Source organism: Amblyraja radiata, chromosome 4 (assembly GCF_010909765.2).
Source record: "Amblyraja radiata isolate CabotCenter1 chromosome 4, sAmbRad1.1.pri, whole genome shotgun sequence".
In the NCBI taxonomy this organism is placed as follows: Eukaryota; Metazoa; Chordata; class Chondrichthyes; order Rajiformes; family Rajidae; genus Amblyraja; species Amblyraja radiata.
This window is the reverse complement of record NC_045959.1, coordinates 9855677-9881170: the sequence shown is the minus strand read 5'-3', so window position 1 is coordinate 9881170 and position 25494 is coordinate 9855677. Positions and strand designations below refer to the sequence as shown.

Below are 25494 nucleotides of genomic sequence, written 5' to 3'. Positions count from 1 at the left end.
CCAAGATCACAAGAAATTGAAGAGAGTTGTGGTTATAGCCCAGTCTATCACACACAGGTAGACAAAAGTGCTGGAGAAACTCAGCGGGTGCAGCAGCATCTATGGAGCGAAGGAAAGAGGCAAAGTTTCGGGCCGAAACCCTTCAGACTGATGCAGGGGGGGGGGAAGAAGAAAGGAAGAGGAGGAGCCAGAGGGCTGAGGGAGCTGAGAAGGGGAGGAGACAGCAAGGGCTACCGGACATTGAAGAAGTCAATGTTCAGGCCACCGAGATGCAGACTGCCCAAGCGGAATATGAGGTGCTGCTCCTCCAGTTTCCGGTGGTGCTCACTCTGGCAATGGAGGAGGCCCAGGACAGAAAGGTCTGATTCGGAATGGGAGGGGGAGTTGAAGTGCTGAGCCACAGGGCGATCAGGTTGGTTAATGCGGACCGAGCGGAGGTGTTCAGCGAAACGATCGCCAAGCCTACGCTTGGTCTAACTTGGTCTAACCCCTTCCCTCCAAATCTACGACCACATCCTAACCCAGACACGATACCACAGCCACATTTGCCCCTTCCCACCTATCACACACAGCAGCCTCTCCACCCAATGACTCCACCTACACTTCATGCTGACTCCAGAAAGTAGCCAACCAAAAGGGCCATTGTCACCTTCTTCTCCTCCTCTCTCCTGTCGGCCAGAAGATACAAAGGCTTGACAGCACATACAGTATCACCAGATTCAAGAACAGTTGCTTCCCTGCTGTCATCAGATCACTGAGAGGCCCTCTCATAAGCTAGGGTGTAGTCCTAATTCCCAGCCTATATCATTGTGGATACAGTGCATTCAGAAAGTATTCAGAGCCCTTCACTTTTTCCACATTTTGTTACATTACAGCCTTATTCTAAAATGTATTAAATTCTTATTTGTTTATCATTAATCTAAGCACAATACCCCATAATGAAAAAGCAAAAACAGATGTTTAGACATTTTTGCAAAGTAATTATAAAGAAATAACAGAAATATCACATTTTCATAAGTATTCAGACCCTTTAATCAGTACTTTGTTGAGGCACCTTTGGTAGTGATTATAGCCTCAAGACTTCTCGGGTATGATGCTACAAGCTTGGCACTCCTGTACTTGGGTCATTTCTCCCATTCTTCCCTGCAGGTCCTCTCAAGTTCTGTCAGGTTGGATGGGGAGCGTCGATGCACAGCTATTTTCAGGTCCCTCCAGAAATGTTTGATCGGGTTCAAGTCCGGTCTCCGGCTGGGCCACTTTAGGACATTCACAGACTTGTCACAAAGCCACTCTTGCGTTGTCTTGGCTGTGTGCTTATGGTCGTTGTCCTGTTAGAAGGTGAATTTTCACCCCAGTCTGAGGTCCTGAACGCTCCAGAGCAGGTTTCCATCAAGGATCTCTCTGTACTTTGCTCCGTTCATCTTTCCCTCAATTCTGACTATTCTCCCAGTTCCTGCCGCTGAAAAACATCTCCACAGCATGATGCTGCCACCACCATGCTTCACCATAGGAATAGTATTGGCCAGGTGATGAGCGGTGCCTGGTTTCCTCCAAACGTGATGATTGGCATTCAAGCCAAAGAGTTCAATCTTGGTTTCATCAGACCAGAGAATCTTGTTTCTCATGCCTTTTGACAAACTCCAAGCGGGCTGACATGTGCCTTTTACGGAACTCTGGAGCTCTATCAGAGTGACCATTGGGTTCTTGGTCACCTGCCGGACCAAGGCCCTCTACCTAGCAATGTTACAAAATTTTGAGATTTTAAAAATCAAGTCTGTAATTTATCCCATCAGATAAAGCATAAAAATAAGTTTAATTTGACACCTAATTCACTTTCATATCTCAAGTATTTAAAAAGTTATGGCCATTTTCATACTCGGAAATGAGCATCTTGTTCCCTATTGATTTTCTATGGACATAACAAAAAAGTTGTGATCGTGAACAGTCAAAAGCCCATAACTTTCTTAAAAATTAAGAGAACTGAATGAAATTTTTAGTTATCATAGATTGAAGCATTCTGAAACAAATATAAAATAATCTTACTTGGATGACCTGAAATTAAAGCATATAATTAGTTAGTTACCTAATTGTAGCTAATTTCAGACTTCAATTACTAGATCTAAACATCTATCCATTTCTTAATAAATGATTAACATTTTTAAATAGCCTAAATGTCCAAATAATATTCACAAATAATTCACAATAAAACATGATTTTTAAATCTCATTTACATTAATTTATAGGCCAAATGGAAGGAATTCAGTGTTCAATTGCTGTAAATAAATGCCCATTTAAATCAGCTTTCCAGTGGGTCCCTGTGGAACGCGCTGGTTTAGAACGTTCACATTGCGGTAGATTTGTGCCCCAAATGCCCAGAAAAATACTGCGCGATATAATGGGCCCAAAATGAGCTACTCGCAATATTAAACTTTGTATAAAGGGATCTTTAGAAGCCCTTTTTAATGTAAAAATATACAACCTACCTTCAGCTGTCTGCTTTATGAGACCCTGCGGTTGCTGGCGGTCGCGGGTTTAGAGATTGATTTTTAAACTACTATAACTATTATTCAAGGCCTTTAAACCTAATAATAGCTTTTGCGACGGGGTCTTCCAGCGATTTTTCGTTAATAATTAACTAGGCTGAACATCTTCGATTTGAACAGCCTAGAGAAAATCGCGTTTTAAACCCGCCCCCTCTAAACGGCGCCAAAATCGCGCACACCCGCAGCGGCAGATTTTCAAAGACGCTTCAGGTAGGCTTTGCAACATACCTACTCTACCCCGATTGCTCAGTTTGGCCGGGCGGCCAGCTCTATGACGAGTCCTGGTGATACCAAAGTTCTTCCATTTATGAATGACGGAGGCCACTGTGCTCTTTGGGACCTGCAATGCTGCGGAAATTGTTTTATACCCTTCCCCAGATCTGTGTCGCAACAAAATACTGTCTCGGAGGTCTACGGCCAATTTCTTCGTCTTCACGGCATGGTTTTTGCTCTGACATGCACTGTCAACTGTGGGACCTTATATAGACAGGTGTGTGCCTTTCCAAATCATGTACAATCAATTTAATTTACCACTGGTGGACTCCAATCAAGTTGTGGAAACATCTCAAGGATAATCAATGGAAACAGGATGAACCTAAGCTCAATTTTGAGTGTCATAGCAAAGGGTCTGAATATTCATGTAAATGTGATATTTCAGTTATTTCTTTTTAATTACTTTGCAAAAATGTCTAAACATGTATTTTCACTTTTTTATTATGGGGTATTGTGTGTAGATTGATGATAAAAAAAATAAATGTAATCAATTTTAGAATAAGGCTGTAAAGTAACAAAATGTGGAAAAAGTGAATACTTTCTGAATGGACTATATTGCACTTTTTTTAATCTGCCCCTTCTCAGTAATTTAATGTTTCTCTGTAACTAACACACTGCCTGGTGTACGTATGTCTGGCTTGATTGTACACATGTGCATTAAAAAAATGTTGGGAAAATGTTAGTGGGTCAGACAACATCTATGGTGATGATGGATAACAGACATTTCGGGTTGGGATGCTACTTCAGACTGATGGAGTATGGGGAAGAAAGGTGAGGATGAGAGAAAGCCTGGCAAGGAACAGGTGGGTACAGGTAAGGGAGTTGGGTAATCGGCAGATGGACAGAAACATAGAAAATGGGTGCAGGAGGAGGCCATTCAGCCCTTCGAACCAGCACCGCCATTCATTGTGATCATGGCTGATTGTCCCCTATCAATAACTCGTGCCTGCCTTCTCCCCATATCCCTTGACTCCACTAGCCCCTAGAACTCTATCTAACTCTCTCTTAAATCCATCCAGTGATTTGGCCTCCACTGCCCTCTGTGGCAGGGAATTCCATAAATTCACAACTCTCTGGGAGAAATTTTTTTTTCTCACCTCAGTCTTAAATGACCTCCCCTTTATTCTAAGACTGTTGCCCCTGGTTCTGGACTCACCCAACATAGGGAAACATTTTCCTGCATCTAGCTTGTCCAGTCCTTTTATAATTTTATATGTTTCTATAAGATAACCCCTCATCCTTCTAAACTCCAGTGAATACAAGCCTAGTCTTTTCAATCTTTCCTCATATGACAGTCTCGCCATCCCAGGAAACTGGATGGAGTACAGATAACAAATAGGAGGAGTGAAATGTAAAGCCAGAGGGAGATATATGGGTGGAAAGGGAGAGGGGCAATAGGGGGGATACATAGAAATGTGATTCCATGAGATGAGCGCATGCAGGAGGGGAAAGGTGCAGGCTGACTGGGTGGTGGAGAAATGTGTGTGCACCAGGGTATTGGGGGTGGGGTTGGCAGAGGAATGAGAGGAGGTGTAGGGGGGGTATTATTTGAAATAGGCGAATCAATGTCCATGCTGTTTGTTTATAAGCAGCCCAAGAAGAATATGAGATGCTGTTCTTCTAGATTATGTGTGGATTATGGAGGAGGTCCAGTAGTGAAATATCGGTATGCGAATGGTCAATAGGTGAATCTGCATTGTGTAACAAAGGTAATGAAAATGTAAAGTCTGAGTGGTTGACATTTATTGTTGACAGAGAGATTTAACAGTGAAAGAAACTGAAAACATGTTTTTTCCAAGTATGCTTTCAAGGATATTTTTTGGTTCTTATCAGTTGCAAAATTTAATTAAGATTTAAAAATCAATTACTGAACATATGCTCATGTTTCCTGCCATGAAAAGAAAGTGGGGGAAATAGATATCTCAGGCTGAGATCAATCCATTTTTGAATGCTAAGCTAATCAAGAAATAATATGATTGACTCCCTAACTTCCACCAACATGTCTCCTGCTGCACCAGAGGACCAAACACCCTCGACCACTGCTACACCACCATCAAGAATGCCTATCGCTCTATCCCTCACCCTCACTTCGGTAAATTCGGCCATACCACTGTGCTGCTTCTTCCTGCCTACAGGCAGCAATTAAAGAGCGCATCCCCAGAGGTGAGGACAGTACAGAGCTGGTCGGGGGGGGGCAGAGGAACAACTCCAGGACTGTTTGGAGTCTGTAGACTGGGCAATGTTCAAGGATTCGGCAACGGACTTGAACGAATATGCCACAGTCGTTACAGACTTCATAAAGAAATGTGTGGAGGACTGCATCCCTACAAAAACCTTCCGAGTGTTTCCCAATCAGAAACCTTGGATGAACTATGAGATCCGCACTCTTCTGAAGACCAGACACCGGGCATTCACGTCTGATGATACAGTTGTCTACAAGAATTCCAGATACGACCTTGGTAAGGCCATCAAAAAGACAAAAAGGGACTTCTGCTCCAAGCTGAGGATGAGACAGATGTTCGGCAACTGTGGCGGGGCCTGAATGCAATCACCTCCTATAAGGCGAAATCAGGAGGAAGCTCGAATGTCGGCGAATCTTCACTTCCTGGCGAGCTCAATGCGTTCTAGCACGTTTTGATAAGGAGAACACTAATGTGCCTTCCCGAGCCTCCATTTGCTGTGATGGTATTTCAGTCACAGTCACAGAGGCCAACATCAGGAAATCCCTCAGAAGGGTGAACCCTCGAAAAGCGCCTGGACCTGATGTTATACCCAGTCGTGTTCTAAAAACCTGTATGGACCAACTGGCTGGAGTTTTTACGGACATTTTTAACCTCTCACTTCTGAGGTCTGAGGTTCCCACCTGCTTTAAAAGGGCATCAATTATACCAGGTGGTGATGGCAGCGGAGGGCTGGACTTCCCTGCAAGGCTGCTGGTGCGAAGGTGCGGACACCCGGCTGATGGACCCACGGTCCTGCTGTTTGGCGAGCCACAGCTCGTAGGCCTGTTCAGCGAGCTGCAGGGGGGTCGGCAAAATCTGACCCAGCGAGGAGCAGGCGGATGTCGTCGGGCATTTGCTCGAGGAAGGCCTGCTCGAACAGCAGGCAGGGCTGGTGGCCATCCATAAGAGCGAGCATCTCGCTCATCAGAGCGGACAGCTTATGATCGCCGCGGCCGTCCGTGTGTAACAGGCGGGTCGCGCGATCGCAGCGACTGAGCCCGAAAAGGCGGAGCAGCAGCGCCTAGAGACCTTCGTACTTGCCGAACGCAGGTGGATTTTGTGGGTACGGCAGCAATCGGGTGGCAGTCTCTTGAGCGAGCGCCCCCACCACGTAGAAGTAACGGGTGGCATCCGCGACGATGTTGCTGAGTTTGAATTGAGCCTCAACGTGGGCGAACAACACTTGACGCTGTTCCGTAGACAGTGAAAGCATTAACTCAGTTATTGGAGTCAGTGCCCGGTGATTCACGTGACTGTTTTTCATGGCTATCCATCCATCCATCCATCCATCCATCCATCCATCCATCCATCCATCCATCCATCCATCCATCCATCCATCCATCCATCCATCCATCCATCCATCCCTCCATCCATCCATCCATCCATCCATCCATCCATCCAACCATCCATCCATCCATCCATCCATCCATCCATCCATCCATCCATCCATCCACCCACCCACCCACCCACCCACCCACCCACCCACCCACCCAACCACCCACCCACCCACCCACCCACCCACCCACCCATCCATCCATCCACCCACCCACCCACCCACCCACCCACCCACACACCCACCCACCCCCACCCACCCCCATCCACCCATCCATCCATCCACCCACCCATCCATATCCATCCATCCATCCATCCATCCATCCATCCATCCATCCATCCATCCCACCCATCCATCCATCCATCCATCCATCCATCCATCCATCCATCCATCCATCCATCCATCCATCCATCCATCCATCCATCCATCCATCCATCCATCCATCCATCCATCCATCCATCCATCCAAAAACCCAAAGTTCAACTGCAAATTCATCAATTTAAATATTCCTTACAATTTGCTAATCTTTGCTTTAATGCGATTGAAAAGCATTTTTAAAGGGTTATTCAGGCTCAAGAATGGATTAAGTAGGATTATCGGCTTTTTTCTGCCAAAGTTGACATTTATAATACTAAAAATAATAGGCAATAGAACATATAAACTGCAACACAATTAATGGGAAAAATAAGCCTTTACAGATGTTCACCATCTTCACTGCAGGCCTAAAGCTTTTTAGAATTTAGAATTTATATTAAAGAAAAACATGATTATCTTTCATTATGAGAATATCAGTGGCTAAATCACCTCTGTGCCCAGAGCTGATTTCTAATGAATATATTATAGGTTGCAAAAATTTTATTGGTTTGATCTTTTAAATGTAGAAACCATGCCTCATTCATGATTAAGTCTCTGCAGGTTGATTCTGTAGTATGTTAACACTATTCTCCTTCCTTTGTGCGTAGAATTTTATTGTTATGTGTATTTGCTTTTCAGCACTGTATGAAACTTAGGGAAAGCCAATTTTCTGCATGCATTCATTCTGAATTAAGGTGATATATTTGGTCATCATTGAAATACAGAAATGATTTGCTAAAAGAATGTGACAATCACCAACTGCTGTTACAAAAGCCTGGGATAAACTGAAATTTCCATTAAGCTGGTTCTTGCTCATTTGCTTCATGTCAAGTACATTTTGAATTAATCATTATGAAAATACATTACAACTATTCATATTGTGTTGAAATCATGTTACCACAGATTAATTTTACTAATACACTGAGGATTTTCCTCCCTGGTCACTCTATTTTTTTAAATTGCATCATGTTTTTGCAGTGAACACATAGATCAATATTATTAATATTTGAGCTATTTCGTGGGTTTGCGGGTGCAGGAACCTTGATTTGACTCTGATCTCTGGTGCTTTCTGCGTGGAGCTTGCAAGTTGTAAACACATGGGTTTCTTCTGTGGTCTCTGGATTCCTCGCATATCCTGAAATGAGTACTGGGTGGGCAATTGGTAACTGTAAGTTACCCATCAATGGAAGGAAAGAGCTGATAACTATGGGAGGGTGAGAATAAATTGTTGGGGCACATGGGAATAAGAAGAGGAATGAGACTAATAAAATTGCTCCTCCTCCAGGGGTCTGCATGGACATGACTAAACAATAGTTTTGAGTTCTAGATTGGATGAAATGTGCCATTTAACATTAGATTTTAAACGTGATATCATTGGAAAAGACCTCCTCGAGGAAAAGTGACAATATGAATATATATCAATAAATGAGGTGATGAAGAACAGAAGAAGCTTCATAGAGTCACACAGCACAGACACAGATCCTTCAGTGCAACTCTCCATGCCGACCAAGATGTGCCATCTAAGCTAGTCCCATTTGGCCGCATTGGCCCACATCAGTCTGAACCTTTCCTTTCCGTGTACCTGTCCAAAAGTCTTTTAAGTGATGTTATTGTACTTGCCTCTACTACTTCCTCTGAGAGAAACAAAAAACGATAGACGCTGGAATCTTGAGCAAAACACATAGTGCTGGTCAGGCAGGCAGACTGTTCTGGCATGGGGTCCAGTGGAAGTTAACTGGATGCAGAAAGTACCTGATGAAGGGGCCCAACGTGAAATGTCAAGTGTCGATTCCCTTTTAAGATGCTGCCTGACCCACCGTGTTTCTCCAGCACTTTGTGTTTTACTTCCCTTAAGTTCCATTTTTGTTCCATTAACCACCACCTTTCATGTGAAAAAGTTGCCCAATGGGTTACTGTTAAGTCTTTCTGCTCTCACCTTCAACCTGCTGGTTATTGATTCCACTATCCTGAGAAAATATACTCTGTGCATTCATCCCATCCAGTCACTTCATGATTCTGACACCTCAATAAGATTATTCCTTAGACTCCTGCACTCCAAGAAATAAAGTCCTAGCCTGCAATCTCCCCCAACAGCTCAGGCCCGCATGTCCTGGTAACATCCCCGTAAATCCACTCTGCACCTTGCTCAGCTTAATAACATTTTTTCATTTAACAGGATGACTAAAACTAAACAAATGCTGTAAGTGTGGCCTCACCAATGTCTAGTACGACTAGACACATAGAAAATAGGTGCAGGAGGAGGCCATTCGGCCCTTTGAGCCAGCACTGCCATTCATTGTGATCATGGCTGATCGTCCCCTATCAATAACCCGTGCCTGCCTTCTCCCCATATCCCTTGACTCCACTAGCCCCTAGAGCTCTATCTAACTCTCTCTTAAATCCATCCAGTGTTTTGGCCTCCACTGCCCTCTGTGGCAGGGAATTCCATAAATTCACAACTCTCTGGGTGAAAATGTTTTTTCTCACCTCAGTCTTAAATGACCTCCCGTTTATTCTAAGACTGTGGCACCTGGTTCCGGACTCGCCCAACAATGGGACCATTTTTCCTGCATCTAGCTTGTCCAGTCCTTTTATAATTGTATATGTGTCTATAAGATTCCCCCTCATCCTTCTAAACTCCAGTGAATACAAGCCCAGTCTTTTCAATCTTTCTTCATATGACAGTCCGGCCATCCCAGGGATCAATCTCGTGAACCTACGCTGCACTGCCTCAATCACAAGGATGTCCTTCCTCAAATTAGGAGACCAAAACTACACAATACTCCAGATGTGGTCTCACCAGAGCCCTATACAACTGCAGAAGAACCTCTTTACTCCTATACTGAAATCCTCTTGTTATGAAGGCCAACATTCCATTAGCTTTCTTCACTGCCTGCTGTACCTGCACGTCAACTTTCAGTGACCGGTGTACAAGGACACCCAGGTCTTGCTGCACCTCCCCCTTACCTAACCTAACCCCATTGAGATAACTGTAACATAATGTCCCAAAATATATACTCAATTCCCGGACTGATGAAGACCAGCATACCAAATGCCTTCTCTGCTAACTTTGCCATCATAGATTTTAGGCTTATTGGTCTATAGTTCCCGAGTGTTTCTTTGCAGCCCTTCTTAAATAGAGGTACAACCTTAGCTACCCTCCTGTCTTCCAGCAGCTTAACAATGTCTAATGATGATGTATATATTTTCTGTCTGGGCTCTTGAAATTTCAGCCATGATCATATTGAATGGCGGTGCAGGCTCGAAGGGCCGAATGGCCTACTCCTGCACCTATTTTCTATGTTTCTATGTTTCTATGCTTCTTCTATAGCTACCCATGGTTTATTTGTATATACCTGAGCATGTCCTGGAGATTTATCTACTTTCATATGTTTTAGAGTATCCAGCACTTCCTCAACTGCAAAATGAATTTTCCTCAATACGAGGAGAGAAATATTAATTGAGGATCGTCTCCTGCAACACATAGATGATTATTTACATGATTGTTTTCTGAGGGGCCTTATTCTCCCTCTAGTTACCCTTTTAGCCTTAATATACATAAAATCTCTTTGGATTCTCCGTCATCTTATCGACCAAAGCTATCACGCTTCCCTTTTTGCCCTCCTAATATTGTTCTTATATATCCTCCTCAATCCCCTATATTCCTCCAGGATCTACACTTGATCCCACCTGTCTATACAGGACCCATGCATCCTTTATCCTTAACAAGGCCTCAATTTGTCTTGTCATTCAATATTTAGAACAGTTTGCCCTTCATTCAAACGGAAACATACCTTCAATTCTCACTATCGCACTTTTAAAAACATCCCAATTTCAGTTTTTCCCTCTATAGAAACATAGAAACATAGAAAATGGGTGCAGGAGGAGGCCATTCGGCCCTTTGAGCCAGCCATTCATTGTGATCATGGCTGATCATCCCAAATCAATAACCCGTGCCTGCCTTCTCCCCATATCCCTTGACTCCACTAGCCCCTAGAGCTCTATCTAACTCTCTCTTAAATCCATCCAGTGATTTGGCCTCCACTGCCCTCTGTGGCAGGGAATTCCACAAATTCACAACTCTCTAGGTGAAAACGTTTTTTCTCACCTCTGTCTTAAATGGTCTCCCCTTTATTCTAAGGCTATGGCCCCTGGTTCTAGACTTGCCCAACATTGGGAACATTTTTCCTGCTTCCAGCTTGACCAGTCCTTTTATAATTTTATATGTCTCTATAAGATCCCCCCTCATCCTTCTAAACTCCAGTGAATACAATATATTGCCTGAGAATTTTTTCCTGAACCTACTTGCCAAATTTCACCCCATCTAAGCCCTTGGAACTATGGCAGTCTCAATTTATATCGGTAAAGTTAAAATTCCCTGTTTTGACAATCCTGGTAGTCTTGAGCTGTCTGTAATCTCCTGGCACATCTGCTGCTCTTAACTCCCATTGACTATTCGAAGATCTATAGTATACTTCCAATAGGGTGCACATCCCTTTTCTTCATCCACAGATCCACCCATAGCCTCACTGGATGATCCTTCAGTAATGTGAACTTGGACCACAGCCATGATGTTCTCCTTTATCAATAAACTCTATGTCACTTGTAGCACCTGTACCCTGGAACATTAAGCAGCTAGTCCTATCCTTTCCTTGGCCAAGATTCTGTCATATTGCTCCTGACTATCCCTGTCTAATGAACTTGCTTTGTTTGATAACTATATGACTTCCCATCCTCTCACCTGTTTCACTACTGCATTGGATCACATTCCCTTACCAATCTAGCTTAAATCCTTCCAAACAGCACTGGGAAAACTTGGCTGTCAGGTTTATGGTTTATGTGAAGCATAAGCACTGAGATTAGCCAACTAGTTCAAAAGGCCTCTTTGTGGATTGTGAAGTCAATTTAAATGTTCTGATTGCTGTCCAAAGCGAATATACACACGTGAAGTATTTTAATGGGGTAGCATCTCTGGTTCTATAGTTCTGAAATATAATTTTCAGGGGTTGGGAATACCAGCAGCTGAAGGAAAACAAGGACAATAAAGGCAATAGTTACATGCTTTTATAACAGTTTAGGTGAAGCTGGATTGCTGTCTCAAGCTTCCACAATCCACCTGATTCCCTCACCATTGCAAAGACAACTGTGTTCACTGGGCTTGTGTCACAGGGTCATAGAATCATAGAGCTGTACAACATGGGAACATGCTCTTCAGCACAAATTGTCCATGCCAACAAAGTTGTCTTTCTGGGCTTGTCTCAATTTCCCATTGGGCCTATATCCCTCTAAACCCTTCCTGTTCATTGTGGTCAAGAATTGGGCCTCTACCTTATTGCACTCCCTGTATTAATATTAGAACTCTATTCAGATTCCCTTCTACCCAACCATAACATGCAAAAGCAGGTAGGGAGCACCTTGAACCTCCCTTGATGCTTCTGCATATTAATACAAATTAATTTCTGATGAGCAGCTAAGCCCGTGGATGAGTATGACTTCCAAGCAAGTAACTTGTAAGGAAGAATAGGCACTTTCTGTAGATTTATAACTCTCGAGCCTGCCAAGAAAATCTGTCTTTCCAGGTAAACACTGGGTCCTGAACTTTTCGCATTACCCTATGTATGGATAGCCAGATACCAACCGCTGTTTAATGTTTTACACAACAAATTGACCCCGGGTGCATAGTAGACTTTTATTGAGCATTACCTCAAGAGAAGAGGGGCAGAGAAAGACAAAAAAACAAGCATTATGCAAAAATTATAATTTTTGTGGAATAAGAACTATGTGTTGAAAAGTGAAAAGCTATCTTGGTCTTGTAATTCGTGACTCACCATTACTTTCCTCTTATTTGCAGTTGGAAAGACTTCAGGCTGAGAACACTGCTGAATGGGGGAAAAGAGAGCGGCTGGAGACAGAGAAGCTGGGGCTGGAGAGGGACAACAAAAAATTTAAAGCACAAATTGATGAGCTGGAGAAGCTGCTGGCAAAGAGGAGCCAACAAACAACAAATTTAAATGATTCTGACTTCAAAGCAATGCAATGCGAGCTATTTGACAAAAATAAGGTAAGAATGGGTTACGTTGTGGATTAGTAGAGGTGAGACACTTGCCATAAAATAGGCACATTTATAATCCATCACTGATTAATTGACACGAAAAATATCTGCATGGTAAACTTGCCATGTAATCTACATTGCTTGTGAAAATAATGCCTGGGCAGATGTTGGGATCGACCCTATAGGGTCAATACAACACCTTTAGCTGAAGGTCTGTTTTGTTCATTTTATGAAAATGACTTTGTCATGTAAATTAACTCACACAGGGGTCGGTGGAGGAGAACCAGAATGGAGTTCAACATCTGGTTGAAGTCCACAGTTTAGCAATTTGTGTATCTGTTGGAAACATGGTGCACCACCTGCTGAACAACATCACAACTTAGGTTATTTCTCTGAGGACTTATAGAGTACATGGTGCAAGTGTGTTGAATGATGATCATGTACACTGGAAACCAGTAATTGCATTTTTCTTACTGCAACATGTTGCTTCTGGCCTCTAATAAAGGCAGAACAATCTCAAAACTGACATGAACAAAGTAGAAAATATTACCTTTGCAGGTGATATTGGATTTCATACACTTGTACTTTAAGTAAAGCATTGATATTCAGTTTATAGTGTTTTCTGTAGATATTGACTTCCCCCCAAAAAATTGGTCAGTTATCCCATCCAGATTTCAGTTTTGAAGAATTTATTTCTCAGCATCTATACTATTACTAAAACTCTCATCTTGTCCTCTTCCGGTTTGTGTTGTTTTTAAATTTACGCAAAAGCGGTACCCTATATCGCTAGGATTTTTTCGCCAGCTTACTCACCATTCTCCTCTGCTCCAAGGGCACCAAGTTTTGTTCCGATCGGTGAAATATTACAAAAGTTATTGGTCTGTTATTCGACGGGACAGCGATGCCCCTTCCGGCACCCGCCGAGTTAATCACCAGGTCCTTCAGGAGCAGAGTGTGGGCTGTGTTTGCGGGCGGCGGCGGGTGGTGTTCGCGGGCGGGGGCGGGTGGTGTGAGCGCGACAGGCGCTGGGTCGGGAGCCGCTGAGTGAGTCCGGAGCCGGTTCCTGGAGCCGGTGAGTGCGGTTGGAGCCGGGGCCTGGAACCGGTGAGCCCACACACCCCCCCACACACACACCCCTCCCCCACAACCCCCCTCCCAACACACACACACCCCTCCCCCCCACACACACCCTCCCCCACACACCCCCCCTTCATCCCCACACCACCCCCACACCAGCTCCCGACAGGCCCCCATCTAAAACTGTCCCCCTGCCCAGGCTGCTGGACACTCCCCACCTGAAGCCATCCCTGTCCCCTGGCTACAGAAAGCTCCCACCATTGCGTTGGGGGAACAGGTGAGTGGTGGAATATTGCATTGGGGAATGGGTTGCGTTGGGGGACCAGGCCTCCCGTGTGACTAGACTGAGTGGACCCAAAAGGGTCCCACTTAGTCTAGTTACCTTATAAAAATGCAGTTTTGGAAAAAGATAACTTAAACCTTCCAATGTCAAAATGAATAATTATCAAGAAAGCAAAATAAAAACTAAAATATGTACTGCTTTTTATTTAGTTTGCTTGTTGAGAAAGTAGTCTTCAAACATATCATACTAAAGAATCTCCAAAGGCACTGAGTCAATGGCAGAGAAAGGATATTCCTGTCAGCCCAGTATAAGCTGCAGGGAAACACATCACCTTCCCAAGTCCTTAGAGGGTAAATGCAGGGATTGACAAGAGGCAAACTCAATTGTGCGGAGTGATATTTTTAGTGTTTATTTGATCAGCTGTATTTAAAGATGTCTTTAAAAGATTTTAAATGCCTGTAGGAAAATTAGGTTAAGGACAAGGATAGGATACGCTTTTCTTTATAACATACTTCAGATTATTTTGCTTGTCTTACAAATCAATAGCCACTGCCATTTACTGCAGATGTGGCACGGATTTTCTGCAGCCATTCTGTGCCATTTTAAGCTGTATCCCATCCTTTTTCTGTACCATTATCCATCTCTCTGAGCTATTCCCCATGTCTCTTGCCACAGATATTGTCCTGGAATTTGCAGTCAATAGTGAACTGAAAGTTCCACGTTCTGTTCTTGAAGGAAACTGACAATCACTATTTATGATCTTCATGATTGGATTTCTGCTTTCTGACATTGATTGTTCTCAGGGTGTAGAAGATATTATAACATCCACAAGTTGTCTGGAAGAAAATGTAACTAATATTTCTACTCGATACAATATAGAGATTGATATAAACATATACATCTAGGTCTTTGTTTTCTGCATAAATAATTCATAAAAACACTTTAATCTCTGTTAGATTTTGGAAAATTTGTATGTAAGAATTGCAATTCATAAAAATAAAGATTTGTTAGGTCATAAAGCAGTAAATTTGGCTTAACACAACTTTTCTTGAGATCTGTGAGGGTTTTTAAAGAAATGTAATAAAAGCAGGAAGTGCTGGAAACACATAGTAAGAAAAACTGGGTTAACATTTCAGATCAAAGATCCTTCAGGAAAGATTGAAGATCAATGACTTTCTCATGTTTAGTCTAAACACTGACCTCAATCTATTTCTTCGTTTATTTGTTTGCGCAGACTGTTTTAATGTTTGGTTGCTTCACTTTTTGACCAACTATCCTTGTGTAAGGAGAGATTATAGTTGTTGGGACTCTTGACAGCATGTGAGTTTTATCTGAGAGGAGGATGGGACTGTGGTTAAAGGGTTTTGCTTGGAGCTACAATTCTGTATCTGGCACCTACCATTCCTATCATAGACCTCTTAGAATACATTGCATGCACTAAGCCTGACCACTGTTTCTACTGCACCATGCACACTGAATCATCAGGATTAGGACATAAGCCAATCTTTTAAATGTGAATGTGCACACCATCGGTGAGGGCATTCATGCACTTATTGGATTGCTTACCTATTGCCGAGAACATTGATGCTTTCATGGATAAAAATAGCAATGCAAAAGTCCACCAAATTATGTCTTGTCTTCCCTTGTCATCACTTTCTCTGCAAGACCACACGATGACGCAGGGATAGAAACATAGAAACATAGAAAATAGGTGCAGGAGTAGGCCATTCGGCCCTTCGAGACTGCACCGTCATTCAATATGATCATGGCTGATCATTCAACTCAGTATCCTGTACCTGCCTTCTCTCCATACCCCCTGATCCCTTTAGCCACAAGGGCCACATCTAACTCCCTCTTAAATATAGCCAATGAACTGGCCTCAACTACCTTCTGGATATATGAGGGCAGTGTGGCAGCCTCTCAAATATGTCAGCACACGCTATCACCTGTGGTTCTGAACCTTGATGTGCTTCTCTGCTGCATATGGTTTGTGGCTGACTCGCTCAAAGCTCCACAAACGTTCAGACCCAAAAGTGAAATAAATTTCAAAAAGTTCAATAGAATGTGCATGAATCTACAAAACATTGCTGTCCATAAGTGAAAACTAATTGCCTTTTTCATGAAAACAAACTTGCAAATCTGAGGCAGCCCACCTGTCTGATCTCTGGCTATGCAAATGTAAGCATTTTTAGGTTTTTTATTCAATCAAGAGATAGAAACATAGAACAAGAGGTGCAGGAGTAGGCCATTCAACTACCTTCTGTGGCAGTGATTTCCAGAGATTCACCACTCTCTGTGTGAAAAATGTTTTTCTCATCTCGGTCTTAAAAGGCTTCACCCTTATCCTTAAACTGTGACCCCTTGTTCTGGACTTCCCCAACATCGGGAACAATCTTCCTGCATCTAGCCTGTCCAACCCCTTTAAGAATTTTGTAAGTTTCTATAAGATTCCCCCTCAATCTTCTAAATTCTAGCGAGTACAAGCCGAGTCTATCCAGTCTTTCTTCATATGAAAGTCCTGACATCCCAGGAATCAGTCTGGTGAACATTCCCTGTGCTCCCTCTATGGCAGGAATGTCTTTCCTCAGATTAGGAGACCAAAACTGTACGCAATACTCCAGGTGTGGTCTCACCAAGACCCTGTACAACTGCAGTAGAACCTCCCTGCTCCTGTACTCACCTGCACCGATACCTGCACCTCACACATTCTTCCATGCTATTGGAGAAGTGCATTATTCCATAATCATTAAGGTGAAGCATCTGCTTTCCGCTCAGTAGAACTGTGATATAAGCTGTACCTGTCTCCATATCTGTTTCTGCTCCATGGTAATATATGTTGGACCATGTGAAAAAACACCATCTGTTTTCCTGCCCTATGAACCCTAACTATCTGTCCTAGTGAAAGGAAGCCTAGTCATTGTGCTTTAGCGTGTGTAGCCTTTGATGAATGGGATATGCAAAGACACTGTGGCAGGTTAGAAATTTGAATTAGAACTTTGAAGTTTTGTATGTCATCACTTTTGCTGTTAAGATCCAGAATAAATATTTGAGTAATACATGTATGATGTATGAATGAGAAAAAAATGTGTCCCCAAGTGACCACCATTTCCCTGTCCCCAATGGTGAAAGACTGGGCATTTCCATGGTATCTTCTCAGCAGATGTTAGATGACAGATGGTGCATAAACATTTCTAATGAGTTGGTAAAGATTTTGAACTTTTTAAATATAAAACATTGGGAAAATTCTGCAGGTCTATTCCCTTCCTTCTTGTAATCATTCACTGTGGCTGGATTCTGGAAAATGTGCTCTAACTTCTGGAGCTGGTTGATGTTGGTTTGCCAGTTTTACCCTTAGATTTGGAAGGTTTGCAGAAACAACACTGGTAGTATGTGGTCCGAGGTGCCTACAATAGGTTATATGTATCTCTATTATATATTACAGTATATTTTATATTATATTATAATGTTATATTATATTATATTATAGTATATTATATCATAATATGATATATTATATTAAAGTATGTTATATTACTTTAGAGGGCGAGGATCACTGCTGCTGATTAGGGGTTTAGGCTTAATTTGAGGTCTTTGTCTTTTAATCAATTAGACAAATTTCCACACTTCTGACATGGATCTCGATATCCAGGTGTCAGTGTTGCACAATGGTGGCAAGTTGGTGTAATTTTCAGATGTTTAGTATGAAGAGCTGCAAGAGGGAGGGGAGGGGGAGGAGGGAGGGGCAGGCAGGGAGATGTTTGTAGAAGTGACTTAAAATTGGAGAATTCAACGTTCTTGCTAACTTTAACATTTCTTATAGACAATTACTCACTTGCTTTTATAACATGTGTTCAAATCAGACTACACATTTGACTGGGAGTTGTAAGGAAAGCTTGCTTTAACAAACAAACAATTACCATTGTATACAGGCTGTATCTGCCCAAGTTTGAAAGTGCAAAGCAACTTGTCTGATACCGAACAAGGCAAACTCAGAAGTGTGGTGGAAGAAACAGAAAAAAGGAAGACATTAGGCATTTCACTTTCATTCATTATCTCAGTTAGTGCCTGAGATTGTGCTTCCCCGCATCTGGCTTGAAATCGAAAAAGAATTGTAATGAAAGTGTTCAAGCAGCAATTCATCACTGTTTTGATTAGGATTGCTCTATAGCCACTCTCAACAAACAATTATTAACACCATCCCCACTTACTGACATCTCCAGTTTTTGCCATACCTAAGCTTCCAGTGATGTCCCACTGTGGATATATGAGGGCAGTGTGGCAGCCTCTCAAATATGTCAGCACAAGCTATCACCTGTGGTTCTGAACCTTGATGTGCTTCTCTGCTGCATATGGTTTGTGGCTGACCGCTCAAAGCACCACAAACGTTCAGACCCAAAAGCGAAATAAATTAAAAAAAGTTCAATAGAATGTGCATGAATCTACAATACATTGCTGTCCATAAGTGAAAACTAATTGCCTTTTTCATGAAAACAAACCAGCAAATCTGAGGCAGCCTACCTGTCTGATCTCTGGCTATGCAAATGTAAGCATTTTTAGGTTTTTTATTTAATCAAGAGATAGAAACATAGAAAAAGAGGTGCAGGAGTAGGCCATTCGGCCCTTCGAGCCTGCACCGCCAGTCAATATGATCATGGCTGATCATCCCTCAGTATCCTGTACCTGCCTTCTCTCCATACCTCCTGATCCCTTTAGCCACAAGGGCCACATCTAACTCCCTCTTAAATATAGCCAATGAACTGGCCTCAACTACCTTCTGTGGCAGAGAATTCCAGAGATTCACCACTCTCTGTGTGAAAAATGTTTTTCTCATCTCGGTCCTAAAAGACTTCCCCCTTATCCTTAAACTGTGACCCCTTGTTCTGGACTTCCCCAACATCAGAAACAATCTCCCTGCATCTAGCCTGTCCAACCCCTTAAGAATTTTGTAAGTTTCTATAAGATCCCCCCTCAATCTTCTAAATTCCAGCGAGAACAAGCCGAGTCTATCCAGTCTTTCTTCATATGAAAGTCCTGACATCCCAGGAATCAGTCTGGTGAACCTTCTCTGTACTCCCTCTATGGCAAGAATGTCTTTCCTCAGATTAGGAGACCAAAAATACTCCAGGTGTGGTCTCACCAAGACCCTGTACAACTGCAGTAGAACCACCCTGCTCCTATACTCAAATCCTTTTGCTATGAATGATGACATACCATTCACTTTCCTCACTGCCTGCTGCACATGCATGCCTACTTTCAATGACTGGTGTACCATGACACCCAGGTCTCATTGCATCTCCCCTTTTCCTAATCGGCCACCATTCAGATAACAGTCTACTTTCCTGTTTTTGCCACCAAAGTGGAAATCCTCACAATTATCCACATTATACTGCATCTGCCATGCATTTGCCCACTCACCCAACCTATCCAAGTCACCTTGCAGCCTCCTAGCATCCTCCGCACAGCTAACACTGCCCCCCCAGCTTCGTGTCATCTGCAAACTTGGAGATGTTGCATTCAATTCCCTCATCCAAATCATTAATATATATTGTAAATAGCTGGGGTCCCAGCACCGAGCCTTGCGGTACCCCACTGGTCACTGCCTGCCATTCTGAAAAGGACCCGTTTACTCCTACTCTTTGCTTCCTGTCTGCCAGCCAGTTCTCTATCCACATCAATACTGAACCCCCAAGAGAGATTATTTGTAAGTCAGGATGGTGTGTGGCTTGGGTAGCTTCCAGTGGATGGTGTTCCCATGCCTTTGCTGCCTTTGTCCTTTAGCTGGTAAAGATTGTGGGATCAGAAGGTGCTGTCAAAGAAATGTTGATGAGTTGCTGAAGTGCACCCAGTAAATGCTGCAAAGTGCTGCTACTGTGTGCCAGTGGTGGAGTGAGTGAATTGGGTGCTGATCGAGGGGACTGCTATGAACTGTTTGGTGTCAAGCTTCTTGAGAATTGTTGAAGTTACATTCATGCAGGCTAGTGGAGAATATTCCACCACACGTCTTGTCGATGTTGGACAAGGTTTGGGAAGTTAGGGGGAGAGTTACTCACTGAAAGATTTCTAGCCTCTGACATGCTCTTGTAGCCACATTGTGTACATGGCTACTCCAGTTCAGTTTCTGTTCAGTGATAACACCCAGGATATTGATGGTGGGAGTTCCAATGATGGTGATGCCACTGAATGTCAGGAGGTGATAGCTGGATTTTCTCTTGGTGGAGATCATTATTACCTCACACATGTGTGGTGTGAAGATTACTTGCCATCAATCAGCCCAGGCTTAGAAAAGTCCTGGTAAGTTGAAGAATGTAAATAGGAAATTGACTGGCAATCCTAAGGAAAGGCTGTTTTAACCTGAACAAACTTTTAATATTATTGAAAGGCTACATCTGCTCAGTGAGGGGATAATTTTACTCCTATTATTAAGTATCCTAAAAAATAATCTCTTGCTTCTGACTGCAGACCCATAATTTTGATTAGTTGAAGAGTATTGCAGGGAATGTTGATGGACAAACTCCACTATCTAATTCTGGAATTGCCTTCCTATTAGTCCCATCTTCCAGAAGCTCTCCCTTTTATGCGATTTAAATGCAAAATGTCCTTAGCATTCTTCACGGGTGAGAGACTGTCCGTCATAGCTCAGCATACATTATGGAAAGTATGCAGAGCAATGACAGGAATGCCATTGGAAGGAGCCTGGCAAGTTGGCTGAGCAGTTCCTCATCCAATTTTTATTTCCAACCTAACCCATGAGAAGAAAATGAACTCTGCACTACTCTAGGGAAAATCTATTAAATGTGTTTCAATTTGCATCAAGCAAGTAAACTGTGATTGAAATGCAATCATATACTTACCAAGCCTATGGTAAGCCTATGATTGCATTTCAACAACAGTTAGAATTGGGACAGAAGAAAGGTTAAGAACTAAAATAGATGTTTCTCCTCTTTCTCCCTTGTCTGCCTCTGTAAAAAATAAAATTAGGTGGTTTAGTGTTATATTTGTAATATCTGTATACATTATCACCACTGGGCTCAATTCTATCAATTTTTGATGGTGGGGTAGAGATTTGGGATTGTATTTTAAATTACCTCTAATATATCATTGTGTAGCGGTGTTGTCATGGGGTAAATGGCTGGTTTTTTTTGTTTCATCTATGCACCTTTCTCAATGGGGGGGCGGGGGGCGGGAGGGGGATGGTATGGGGGATTTGTTAAATAATATTTCGTGAAATTAGTGCCTGTGGAATTCTGTTGTTGTTGGCTTTGTAGAATTTGTTTAGTACACGACCTCAGCTCAGCATTGTGCATTTGTAATTTATTTCAGTGGATGAAATGATATCATTGTGGAGTTGTACCCCCGGGAAGTATTACATTTCATTGATGTCTGCCAGCAGCTGACCTAGCTTTCAATGTCATTCTGGTTGACTTCACTTGTGCTATCGACTGAAAAGTGGCAAACCCCTTTGTGCTGCCTATTATCTGTAAAGGACAAGAATACCATCAACCTACTTGTTAAGATAATGTACAGGAACCTGGAAACCGTTGGTATCACAGATACTACTAACACAAGAGCACGCCTTTCTGTAAAACAATGTGACCTTGCAGCAGCTAATGCTGAAATTATAAAAAAGTGGAGATAAAAATAGAATTTTATTTTGAATATCATGAAATTGATATGACGTATACAAGAAAATGTTATGTTTATAATAGTACAAATTGGATAAATTATATGATGGAATTTACTGTGACAGACATTGCCCGATAAGTCACAGCCAAAGAACATGCTACTCCAGATCAGAGTTCCAAATTTTCAATTTGGTTTGAAAGAATTCCCAATGTGCCTTTCATGTTGTCAGGATGTCTCAAAGCACTTATTGGCAATAAATTACTTTTAAAGCACAGTCAGGTATTGACATTGCTTGAGATATGTAGCCCCATGGTGCTCTTATAAGTAGCAAATAAACAAAACATTGTCTAATTAATTCTATTGGTAATGGGGAGCATAACTCTCAGCATTATTTTGAATGTGACCAGAGGATTTCTCATGTCTGCCTGACTAGTTGGAAAATCATCTATCTATCTATCTATCTATCTATCTATCTATCTATCTATCTATCTATCTATCTATCTATCTATCTATCTATCTATCTATCTATCTATCTATCTATCTATCTATCTATCTATCTATCTATCTATCTATCTATCTATCTATCATAAAAAAGTTATGAGTGTTTAAAAAACCTTGAGATCCTCTCACCTGTCAATCACCGTGATGAAGATAACACCCCTCCTGGAGGGGGGGGGGGGGGGGGGGGGGGGTGGGGGCAGGATTATAAAACCCCGGATGCCTGGACGTGTCTCAGTCACTCTGAAAGATCGCGAGGGAGAGGCCACGACTCTCATTCTAAGCTGTGAATCAATTGAACTGTGAGTCTACAATGTACTTGCAATAAATGATTTGTAAGCCCTTAGTGACAATGTCATGAGTAGTTTGGTCTGCTGCTCTGCCTTTGCTTGAAACTGCAATGCTTTATTAGGTCTGACTGTGTTTGGACGGAATAAATGCTTTATTAGGTCCGACTGTGTTTGGAAGGAATAAATGGTTTACTAGGTCCGGCTGTGTTTGGTTAAAAAGTCCCGCTGATTTCGTGACTTCCGCTTAGTGGACAGATCGCGCTGATAGGGTAATTTCCGGTGAGTGCAGAGGTCGCGCTGATTGCGTAATTTCCGGTAAGTGCGGAGGAAGCCCCAAAGTGGGGAGAACACACTCAGCCGCATGAGTATTCAAGAAAGTTTACTGCCATATATATGGTGTGTGTCAGTGAGTGTGTGTGTATGTGTTTGTGAGTGTGTGTGTATGTGTTTGTGAGTGTGTGTGTGTGTGTGTGTGTGTGTGTGTCTGAGTGTGTATGTGTGTTTGTCTGTGTGTGTGCATGTGTGTGTGTGTGTGTGTGTTTGTGAGTGTACGTATGTGTATGTGTTTGTGAGTATGAGTGTGTGAGTGCATGTATGTGTGTGTATGCGTGTATGTGAGTGTATGTGTGTGTGAGTGTGTGTGTGAGTGTATGTGTGTGTGTGAGTGTGTGTATGTGTGTGTGTGTGTGAGTGTGTGTATGTGTGTGTGTGTTTGTGAGTGTGTGTGAGTGTGAGTGTGAGTGTGTGTGTGTGTGTGTGTGTGTGTGTGTGTGTGAGTGTGAGTGTGAGTGTGAGTGTGTGAGTGAGTGAGTGATTGAGTGTGTGTGAGTGGTCTCAATGACTGAGCTGCCAGCCCAAGAATCCATTTGGCCCACAATGTCCATTCTAGCCCTCTGGAAACCAGTCCCTTCTGCCCACAACACCATGCTAGCGCTCCAGAAAGCCCCCCCTCCTCCCCCCCACTGACCAGCAATATTGGAATTGGTGGAGAGGTGGAATATTGCGTTGGGGGACCACCCGTGTGAAGCTGGGACCTCAACTTGACCACTTCCTGTCTGCATTGTAATTAAATTTGCTCATAAATGATCCTCCATAAAGCTACGATTTTTCGCCACCTTACTCACCATTCTCCTCTGCTGCAAGTCAAATAATTTTTTTACGATCGGTGAAACAGTACAAAAGTTCTGAAGGTTTTGAAGGTTTCCCCTCCCCCACAGCCCCCCTTCCCCACACAACCCCTCCCCCACACACACCCTCTCCACCCCCCCTCTCCCACCCCCCAAAACCCCCCTCCTCCACACACACCCTCCCCACATCCCCACACCCCCTCACCCACAACCCACCTCCCCCACCCCCACCCCCCTCCCCCACACCCACCCTTCCCCACAGCCCCTCCCCCCACATTCCCTGCCCCCACAACCCCCCCCCACCCCATCCCCCACACCCACCCCCCCCCCACACCCACCCCCACACCCACCCTTCCCCCACATCCCCCTTCCCCCACCCCCCCCCCCACCCCATCCCCCACACCCCACATTCACCCACCCCCTTCCACAACTGCCACCCCTCCACCCCTCCCCCCTACCACCCCCCTTCTCCACACACCCCCTCCCCCACACCCCTCTGCCATCACTCCCCCCTACCAGCCCCATCCCCCCTTCCCCCACACCATCCTCCCCACCCCCCTCCTCCACACCTCTACACCCACAACCCACTCCCCCCCCCTCCCCGCTCCCCCATAGCTGCAGCCATGGTCTTGTATCAAATTATGCTGCCTGCATACCAGGATTGTAATACACTAGCTTTAACAATGTTTGGAAAACAGGCTTGGATACATAGATCCAAAAAGAGCAACTGTCTGTATCTGTAGCCAAGAGGTAGATTTGTCTAAGTACTGGCTGTCAGGGTTATGCAATGGTCAAGGCACATACAACTATATTCTGGCAGCAAAGACTGTGTCAGTGGGATTTCTATTCAGTGTACTTACAAATCATTAGATTTTCAGACACTACATTTATCATGACATACTGTCAGCCTGCAAGTTGATCCTAATCGATAACAGTGCATTTTAAATATTTGATTAGCCTATCCTCCACTGCTGCTTGCATTTACAGTTAACAGACAATCAGTCATTCATTTGGATCAGGTAATGATGTGGAAAGGTATTTAAAAAATGTATGATATTTTAGACACTGAAATCTTGGTGTCAGTCCTGTCTAATGGCGGCAGGGTGTTGCAGCTGTAGAGTTGCTGCCTTACAACGTTTGCAGTGCCGAAGACCTGGGTTCGCTCCTGACTACTGGTGCTGTCTGTACGGAGTTTGTAAGTTCTCCCCGTGACCTGCGTGCGTTTTCTCCGAGATCTTCGGTTTCCTCCCACGCTCCAAAGATGTATAGGTTTGCAGGTAAATTGGCTTGGTAAATGTAAATGTAACTGTCCCCATTGTGTGTAGGATAGTGTTAATATGCGGAGATCGCTGGTCGGCGTGAACCCGGTGGGCCAAAGGGCCTGTTTCCGTGCTATAGCTCTAAACTAAACTAAACTAAACTAAAACATTCTAAGCTGTCACATGAAGAAAATCTCAGCAGTAGAAATTTTGCCTACCATTTTTATTTTATCAATTATTATTTCTAAGATAAGTAAGTAAGTAAGTTTTATTTATATAGCACGTTTTAAGTCAACTCGCATTGACCCCAAAGTGCTTTACATAAAATAAATAATAAGTTCCATTACAAACCATTAGAAAAAGGTTAAAAGAAAAAAATGAATAAAATGGACACAACACATTATAGAGTTCAACACAAACGTCCCCCTACAGCAGAATCAAAACATTTCCACTGTGGGGAAAGGCACCAGAAAGTTAAGTCCTCTTCCTCTGTGAAACACCCGAGGTCAGGGCCCATTTGTGGCCGTGCAGCCAGTCTGATGATTTTCAGGGCCCTCTTG

The 25494-nt window shown here is 43.2% G+C and overlaps 1 protein-coding gene across 3 annotated transcripts in view; it reads left to right on the top strand.

The window, feature by feature from the left end:
• The window catches only part of ccdc102b (coiled-coil domain containing 102B), a 506740-nt gene that overhangs the window by 274829 nt on the left and 206417 nt on the right, over nucleotides 1-25494 (top strand). For all 3 annotated transcript variants that reach the window (XM_033018931.1, XM_033018930.1, XM_033018932.1), the window contains exon 6: nucleotides 12577-12786. In XM_033018931.1, coding sequence (XP_032874822.1) covers nucleotides 12577-12786 — 210 coding nt within the window. The remainder of the gene's footprint in view (nucleotides 1-12576; nucleotides 12787-25494) is intronic.